The sequence below is a fragment of the Panthera uncia genome, chromosome F1 (assembly GCF_023721935.1).
Source record: "Panthera uncia isolate 11264 chromosome F1, Puncia_PCG_1.0, whole genome shotgun sequence".
Taxonomy (NCBI): domain Eukaryota; kingdom Metazoa; phylum Chordata; class Mammalia; order Carnivora; family Felidae; genus Panthera; species Panthera uncia.
The window spans coordinates 66964509-66974031 of NC_064813.1; the positions used below are offsets into that span (position 1 = coordinate 66964509).

The 9523-nt window shown below is 59.0% G+C and overlaps 1 protein-coding gene across 2 annotated transcripts in view; it reads right to left on the reverse strand.

The window, feature by feature from the left end:
* Positions 1 to 9497, reverse strand: part of IL6R (interleukin 6 receptor) — a 40438-nt gene extending 30941 nt beyond the window's left edge. The window contains exon 1 of one of the 2 annotated variants that reach the window (XM_049634918.1): positions 9370 to 9496. In XM_049634918.1, coding sequence (XP_049490875.1) covers positions 9370 to 9454 — 85 coding nt within the window. In that variant the 5' untranslated portion in view covers positions 9455 to 9496. Of the gene's footprint in view, positions 1 to 9369 lie in introns of both variants that reach the window. The other variant, XM_049634919.1, reaches the window with a different exon arrangement.
* Between the last annotated feature and the right edge of the window lie 26 nt (positions 9498 to 9523).

Genomic DNA, 9523 nt, shown 5'->3' on the forward strand with positions numbered 1-9523 from the left:
GAGGGGAGCCCTGGGTGTGAGGGACCTGAGGGCAGCAGGCCCCCTCGGCAGAGCCCCCCACCGGAGCAGTGGGTCCAGGGCTCTTACAGGAGTCAGGGGCCAAGCACCCTGACTGTCCCCCGGGGCAGCAGCTTGTGAGACCCTCCACGCACACACACGCGCGCACACACGCACACACACTCCTGCTCTCACAGGGCACCCACTCACAGGCCTAAACTCCCCGGGACGCAGGGAGAGGCCAGCCACCTTCTCTAGCTCAGCCCCCCACCCCGTCTCTTCCCCTGCCCGCGGCCGCACCCCTCCTCTCTCGTTTGTGGTGCTGTACCTGCTTGTATTTGCCTTGTATCTGGCAGAGCCGTGTGTACCTTGGCTCCGCACGGTGACCACGCCCTGCGCGGGGAGAGGAGGCTCCTCAGGACCCACACAAAGGTGCTGCTGGATGCCTGGCCCGCGGACCAGCACCCGGACCAAGTCCTCCAGAGACAAGCCCAGGACCCTGCCCCGGCGGCCTCGGAGGGAACGTGCTGGCCCTGCCCAGGTCTGGCCCGGTCACCTCTGAGAGATTAGCACCCAATTAGAGGAAAAGATACGGAAGGGCCGCCCCTCAGGCCAACTGGGGCCAGGTGCCCACGGGCGGCAGCATGGGGGGGACTGGACCCTGCCCTCCGCCCCCCCCAGTCGTGTCCACCCCTCGGCCGGCCCGGAGCACAGCCAGTCCTGTCTCCGAACTCGGCCGGCTCGCGGAGGGCACCACCAGGCGCCCCCAAACGCTGCCCACCGCCCTGTGGAACTAACGGTTTGAGGCGCCACAGCGTGGTGGGGGGGGGGGGGGGCCTGGTCGTGTCTGCTCCTCGTCTGAGGGGCAACCGCAGGGGCACGCCATCTGTGACAATTCCCCAAGCTGCAGGTTTACGCTGAGCACGCTGGTCTGTGCGTGAGGCACGGCCACGCACATTTTAATGAAAGCCCCAAGTCAGCTCCCAAGGTCCCACCGCTGCCTGAGCCCGGGCCTACAGCCCCTCCCCACGCGGGCGCGCGCACGCACCACGCACCTGCACGCACACACACGCCTGCACGCACACGCACCCGTGAGCCACAGCGATCGGTCCAGCTTGCCCCGCGTCCCCAAGAAGGAGGCGGTTCCGAACCGGCAGCAGGCAGCCGCAAAGCCAGGAAGGACCCTGGCCCCCCAGCCCCGCCATGTGCTGAGACAGGAGGACTCGGCATCGTGAATGGCAGTGCTCCCTACACCCATCTCCAGATTCCACGTGACCCTAATAAACATACCAAGAGGAACGTTTTGGACTGGACGCACGGATTCTAGAGGTCAAGGGCAGCCAGAACGATTCTGAGGAAGTGGAGGGAGGAGATGGGCATCAGCCCACCACACCTGCAAGCCACAGTTGTGAGAGCAGCAGGCACCGGCACTAACAGACTGAAGCATGGAAAAGACTAGAAATGGTTCAGAAATAACGACCCCAAACAGCTTAGTCTGCACTAACGAACTGCACACCCTAAAATGGCTAGGATGAGGGGCACCTGGGCGCCTCCGTTGGTTAAGACTCCAGCTCTTGATTTTGGCTCAGGTCATGATCTCACGGTCATGTGAAGGAGCCTCACATGGGGCTCTGCACTGACAGCACAGAGTCTGCTTAGGATTCTCTCCCTCTCCTTCTCCCTCTCCCCGGCTCACACTCTCTCTCTCAAAATAAATAAATAAACTTGAAAAAATAAAATGGCTAAAACGATAGATTTTATGTGTACTTTTTTTATAATTTTAATTTTTTTTTAACGTTTATTTATTTTTGAGACAGAGACAGAGCGTGAACGGGGGAGGGTCAGAGAGAGGGAGACACAGACTCTGAAACAGGCTCCGGGCTCTGAGCCGTCAGCACAGAGCCCGATGCGGGGCTCGAACTCACGGACCGCGAGATCGTGACCTGAGCCGAAGTCGGACGCTTAACCGACCGAGCCACCCAGGCGCCCCAAATTTTATGTGTACTTTACCACAATTTTTAAAAAGTAGTTCATGGGGCGCTGGATGGCTCAGTCGGTTGAGCGTCTGACTTCAGCTCAGCTCTTCGGCTCAGGTCATGACCTCACAGTTCCTGAGTTCGAGCCCCGTGCCGGGCTCTGCGCTGACCGCTCGGAGCCTGGGGCCTGCTTCGGATTCTGCGTCTCCCTCTCTCTCTGCCCCTCCCCCACTCACACTCTGTCTCTCTCTCTCTCAAAAATAAACATTAAAAAAATTTTTAAAGTAGGATACAAAACCTAGATCGTAAAAGAGATTGGTAAATCTAACTACAGTAAAAATAATCTGCACGGCAAACACCATCTCCCCCCAAAAAGTCAAAAGACAAATGACAAACTGGAGAAAAATATTCATAACTCACATCATAAAGTCCTTAATATATGAAGAGCTCCCATAAACACTAAAAGACCAACAGCCCAATGGACGCGAACACACAGTTCACAGAAACAGACGAGGCAAACGTCTCTCAAACAAGAAAACACCTGTACAGTCTCACTCAGATAAAGTGAACGCGAATTAATTCCACACAGACACCATTTTCCATGGAGCAACCAGCTCGACAAGACACTTGGCAAAGGTGCAGGGGTCACAGCCCTTCTCCCCTCGCTGCTGGGGGTGGCTTCTATCCTGTCTCCGAATTACGAACGTACACGCCCCGGGACCCGCGTTCGCCCCAGGAGGAGTCTGCCCCGCGTGTCCCCACACGCCTGCACCAGGAGGGGCGGGGGGTCGTCCCCTGCAGCCCTGCAGACAGCAGCACAGCGAGGCCAGCGTAAGCAGGGGCCCGTGAGGGGGACCCGGCAGATCCACACAGTGAAACACCGCAACGTTCACGAGGAAGTTCTTTGTCTGAACTCTCTCCCAGTCCGCCGGGTGCGGGCTCGGGGGCCAAGCCCCAGCCCCGGCCGTCACTCACAGCCATGAGCCTCCTCTCAGCCTCTCCATAAAATGGAAACATAAGAACACCTCCTTCAATGGCCGCGTCGAGGGTCACACTAGACGGCTGCGGTGAGAACCTCAGCGCTATTTTCCAGATGCACCTGATCTCTCCGGAAACGCAAGCAGTCGTAAGGGCTACACCCGCTGCCCGAGCGTCTCTCCCCTTTTCCGCGGCAGAGTCCTGCCGTGGCCTCCCCTCCTCCCAGCCGGGTGCGCTCTCAGGGCCAGCGACACCCATCAAGCCCCGCTTCCGGGTGAGGAGTCTCGTCCGCCTCGGCTTCAGGTGCCCTGCCCCGAGTGGGCAGCGGCAGAGGGCCCGGACCACCGGCCCCACGCAGACCAGCTGCCTCTCTTCGGGAAAGCTCGCCGGTAGGGACCACGCTTGCAACAGCGTGGGAGAAAGTGACGCGAACGCCCACGAGGGAGGGGGCGCTGTGCACCCTTCAGTCTTCAGTCAGTGAGAGGAGGCAACAGGACCCTCCCTCTGGGCCACAGCGCGCTGTGTCCGCCACACCCACGGCATGGTGTTGCCGAGTCTCCGACGAGGATGCTGTGAAGAGAAGGTGACCTTGGCATCCTTGCACTTCGGGGGCGGGCGGGGGTGGAATCGGCAACACACACGATTTAGTGCAAAGAGCAGGGTTGGGAGTCTCGCCTGCCACTTCCCTGCTGTGTGAGCTCGGGCAGGCTGCTAACCTCTCTGAGCCCTATTTCCTCCCACCCACTCAAGGATACTGCTTCAGCAGCTTCTCACCTCTGTCCACTTTTGGTCTGTGCCGCATCACTCCCGTGAGCACGCAAGCGGGCAGACAGTCCGGTCATCTTTCCAGAAATCGTTTTGCTGGATCCCACTCGTCCGGCTAAGGCACACTCCATTTCTTCACCCCCTTTACAGCCAACCTCCTCAAAAGAGGAGCCTCCGCCCGCGGTGCTGTTTCCCCACTCCCGTCCGCTCGTGAATCCACTCCAGGCTTTCCGCCTCCACCCGAGTGCACTACCGTCCCTGCCGCCCGCCCTCACGGGGCTTCCAACTCTCCTGGCTGCCTCTGACCTCACTGCTCTCACCTCCCGGGTCCCCTCCTCTGCCAGCCTCACACGCTCGGCCGGGCCTCTCCTCTCCAGCTACACTCACCCCGCGTGAGGCCGGCCACTCTCAAGGCTGGGTAGAACACGCGCTTTTACAGACTCCCACATTCACACCTCGAGCCCGGTCCTCGTTCCCAGACCGCAGGTTCCTGCGTCCCATCTCATCGACGAACGTCATCGGTTGTCTGATAGACGTCTCCATTCCAGCGCGTCCAAAACCGACCTCCGGATCTCCCCTCCAACGAAACGTGCCGTCCTACGGCCCACCCCACGTGCGCCAGGGGTCCAACCCCGGGGTCCAGCGCCTTCGGCTGCCGTGAGGGGTGGAACCGCGCGCACCTGTCTGTGTAACCGTTACTGTAACACATTCGGAGGAGAGACCGAAGGATGCTTCTCAGGAAGGGCACTTGGGAGCTGGAGGGAAACCGAGAGCAGGTGCGGGGGAGGCAGCCTGGACGCAGGGCCTCGGGGCCCCAGAGCAGAGCCAGCAGAGGGCAGCTGAGAGCGGGGGGCCTGCTAGGGGCAGAGACGTCAAGCCTGGACCCGGCACCACCTGGCACCACCTGGCCCTGCCCGGGGCTGCAGAGCTCTCTGGATCTCGAGCCCAGAGAGGAAAGCACACAGGTTAATCATCCACAGGAAGCTCCTGGGGCTTGGCTGGGGCGGGGGGGGGGGGCTGAGAGCTAAAAGCCTTCCTCCATCACTCCAGGCCTCCAGGTTCTCTTCTAAAGACTCCTGCCACGATGGCAGTTAATGATGCGACATTTAGCACTTCCTGTCCAGCTAGTGTCCCCAGGGAGCCCTCTGCTCCAGGCCCTCAGGATCAGAGAGCATCACAGCGCTAAAGAGGACAGACTTTCCCTGCCAAACTGGTGTCTAAGGGATCCCTGAATGCTTTCGTATTCCCTTCAGGCCCTCATCCAAATATCCTCTCCGTGAGAACTTCCCTGGCCTTCCCTCAGAAAGGTCCACGCTATAGGCCCCTATATCTACACACAGCTCCAACCCCCTCTTACTCTTCCTCCTTGGCCCTAGTAACCATCATATTATGTATTAAGCTCACATCTCCATAGGATGAAGCCCCAGTGAGCCAGGATTTTTGTCTGTTTTGCTCATTTTAGCATCCACAATTCTGAGAGCAGCATCTGGAACAGACGAGGAGCTCAAAACACTTTTTTCAAGGGGCGCCTGGGGGGGCTCAGTCGGCTGAGCATCTGACTCCTGGTTTTGTTCAGCTCAGGTCGTGATCTCACGGTTCATGAGATCAGCCCCATGTCGGGCTCTGCGCTGACAGTTCAGAGCCTGCTTGGGATTCTCCCTCTCTCTCTCTCTCTCTCTCTCTCTGCCCCTCCCCTGCTCTCAAAATAAGTAAACATTTTTTAAAAGCTTTAAAAATACTTTTCTCAAATGTGTGCATTATTAGCTATATATTCTTCAGCACTTGCTCTGCACGATGGACTGTTCTATACACTCTGCATAATATCTTCTTTCCTCTTTAGCTGGTACAATTATTTCTATTTTCTAGATGAGAACAGTGAGTCTCCAAGAGGCAAATTCACTCACACAAACTCACATCATCTCTACACGGCAGGACTGGGCAGAGATCTGTCCCAAAACCTGAACCATCCCCGGTGACGATGGGCTGTGTTCAGGCGGAGAAGAGAAGGTCCAGAGAGGGGTAAAGGAAGAAGCAGCAGGAAGGGTCCGGAAGAAACTGTCTCGTGCTCTACAGCAGCAGCACATCCCGCAGAACTTTCTGCCGTGACGGACGTGCTCTGTGTGCAAGACGTCAGCCACTACTCACAGGTACCACAGAGCACCTGACACGTAGCTAGTCCAACAAAGGAACTACATTGTGTGTTATCTTGTTTTTGTTTTTGTTTTTTTGGTGGGAGGGAGGGGAAGCAAGCGCACACATACACGAGCGGGGGAGAGGAGCACAGGGAGAGAGAGAGTGGAGCTTGGTCCCAGGACCCTGGGGTCATGACCTGAGGCAAAATCAAGAGTTGGCAAAAACAGAAACAAAAAAAACCAAAAAAAGACTCGGACACTCAACTGACTGAGCCACCCAGGCACCCCAAGGAACTACATTTTTAACTTGACTCCATTGTAATTCATTAATTTAGTTTATTTTTTTATGTTTATTTATTTTTGAAAGAGAGAGGGACAGAGCGTGAGCAGGGGAGGGGCAGAGAGAGAGGGAGACAGAGAATCGGAAGCAGGCTCTAGGCTCCCAGCTGTCAGCACAGAGCCCGACACAGGGTTCAAACCCACGAACTTCGAGATCATGACCTGAGCCTAAGTCAGATACTCAGCTCAACCAACTGAGCCCTCAGGCAGCTTCAGTGTAACTGATGTAAATATAAATAGACACACCTGGTAAGTGGCTGCAGGACAGGGGAAGGAGGGGAGAGGGGAAGGGGGTGCATATCTACTGCAGTGAGCTCCCCGCCCCGGGCTGCTCCCGGTTTGGTTTACCCACCTGTACCTGCTGCCTGGGGTCCCCTCGCCCCTCAAGGAGCTTCCTCTCTGCACCTTCCCCCACACCAGACAATCTGTCTTTGGGAAGTTGGTACCAAAGGCCTTTAGGCAGCTGGATTTTCTCAGCCTCTCTCTGGGATTTACATTTGGCCATTTTCAAGCTCCTTTTAGGGTGGAGTCTGGGTAGCTGGTCCCACACAGGCCCCACAGGGCTTTATGCGGACTCAGCGCCTGCTGCGACGAATAAACAAGGGCAGAGGGAAAGCGGGGAGAGATTTCTGGCAATGAGAAGCCTGGCTTCAGCTCCTCAAGCACACCCTTCCGTGGGTCATCCTCAGACCCGCGACTCACAAACAGTATGGGTTGGAAAGGACTCTTCCCGAGCCTCACTTCCAGATACTTCTCTTCAGTAAATCTAGGGTGGGGAACGGGACTTGGCCAGCTCGCGTGCACGCGCGCGCACACACACACACACACACACACACATACACACACACACACCAATTCTGATGCAACCAGCCCCAGTGCTACCCTTCTGAGAAATACTGATTCAGGGTGAGGCTGGGAACGGGGGGACACCGGGGGCAGGAAGAAGGCGCCCTAAAGGGGAGTTCAGCAGTTGAGAAAGGACTTTTGAGAGACTTCGAGTTGTACGTGCTTGTTTTGTGTGCCAGCTCGCTCTGCAGAAGGCGGAAGGAACCTGAGTCACCCGTGTCCAGGCCTTCCACGCCCAACAACACCTGAGTCCCCGCCTGTCTGGGCCCCAAGTTCACCTGAGCCGTCCCGTGGGCTCCGGGCTCAGGCTCGCACGGGCAGCGCTGGCTGGCGGGGGAAGCACGCCTCCTGGCCACAAGAGCCCCAGCCTGGAGAAGCAGCGGGGTTCCCCCTCTAACTCAGCTCCCTCCAGCCTCTGCTGCCCCCTCACTTCCCCAAAGCCAGCGCTTCTCAGCCATCTGCTGTGCGCTTCCTGTACAGTGTCTTTATTTCTCCTCTCCAGCTCGCGGGCTGTGTGGGTGTGGGAGGAGAGCTGGGTATTTTCTACTTCTCGGCATTTTCCCTCTGAGCTGCGCTCTCACTTCCTCCCCCAGTTCTCAGTTCTGCCTTTCGTGGGCCGCCCAGGCCTGGAGACCACCTCGCCCGTCCCTCTGGAGCACCAGGGGATAGAGACCCACTGCAGTGGGCGGCCCTTTGCCATGCCCAGCGGCCAGGCCACTTAGGAGCCAGAGGGCACAGAAACCGCAGCAGGAAGCTTCCCGGGGCAGGTGCCCTGGGGTGTGAGGAGCCAGACGCAGGCAGGCCAGGGAACCTCGCCCCCTCCCGGGGGTGGGGGGAGAGTGTGGCCTCGACCCTGCCTGGCACACCTCTGGCACCACAGCAGACAAGCCCAGGCCTCACTTCCCTTCCCTGGCCCCTCCTGCCCCCGTCCTCAGCCAGCAGGCAGGGCTCTCAGCTCAGCTCAGGCAGAGGACTAGCTCTACTGTTGGGAATCTCGGGCCCGCCTCCACCAAGGGCCTGACCGCATCCCATCCCAGCCTCTCTGAGCCTGTGTCCACTTTGGAACGAAGTACATCATATATATGTATGTGATGTGTATATATATATGCATATGATGTATATGTATGTATGTATACGTGTATGATGTATATATATACATATGATGTATACACACACACACACACACATATATATACACGTGTATATATATGTAAATATATATTTACATTTAGTTATTTTTGAGAGACAGAGAGAGAGCACAAGTGGGGGAGTAGTAGAGACAGAAGGAGACACAGAATCCAAAGCAGGCTCCAGGCTCCGAGCTGTCAGCACAGAGCTGGACGCGGGGCTCGAACTCACAAACCATGAGATCATGACCCGATCCCAAGTCAGATGCTTAACCGACTGAGCCACCCAGGAATCCCAGGAACCAAGTATATTTTAGATCCAGCAGAGAACCAGAACACATGTGGAAGGTACCTGAAGCCTCGGTCAGCAGTGGCTGCCACCTGCAGGGCTTCCCAGTGTGTGCTGAGAAGGGGGACCCCTCCATTCTCCTCTGTGCGGCACAAGGGGCACCGCCATCCAGAAAGCAAAGCTCTCACCCCCCTATAGCTTCTGGAGTCCCCTCTCCCAGCAGAGAGACGGTTGGGCTGAGGATGTCTGCCCAGGACAGGACCCACCTGCTCCCAGAAACCTGCAAGCCGCTCCTCAAAGAGGCCCCCATACCCGAAAAGAAGCCTCTGGAGAAGCGGTGGCCGGAGAGCCCGGACACAGCTGGGCGCGTGGCCAGAACCCATGGACGGGCTTGGCTGCCAGGGGCCGATTACAGTCAACAGGAGCAAAAGTGTCCGCTGCCCTCTGCCCCGCCCCTCCTGTCCTCTGGCCAGGGAACCCAGCATGCGCCAGCCCCAAGGCTCCCGACTCCCCTCCCGGGCCAACCTCCCCACCGGGGTTAAATTCCCTGGCCGGGGGCCGCGGGAGGTGCCAGCCCCCTCGCAGTCGGGGCTGTGACACACACACACACACACACACACACACACACACACACACGCGTGCACCCGGGGCCGAGGCGGAGGGGGAAGGGCCAGCGACGCGGCCCCCAAAGCCAACGCCGAGAGCGGCGCCGGTGCCCCGGCCGCCCCCGCGGGAATGCGCCCCCCTGGGCCTCCGCCGCCCCCCGCCCCGCGTCAAGACCCCCGAGGGCGCAGAGAAGGAGGTTCGAGACGCGGCCCCCCGACCACACGCCAAGTCGGCGGCCACGGAAGAGGGGTGCCGCCCCCTCCCCCCGCCGGCCGCCCCCGCCCCCGCCCTCCAGGTGCGCGCGAAGACCTTACCCGGCGCGGGACAGCCCCCGGGGGTCAGGGCGGCCCCTGGCGCGGCCAGCAGGGCGGTGAGCAGCGCGCAGCGCAGGGCCAGCATGCTTCCTCCGCGGCTGACGCGCCGAGGTCCCGGGGCGGCGGGGCCGGGCGGCCGGGCGGCCGGGCGGCG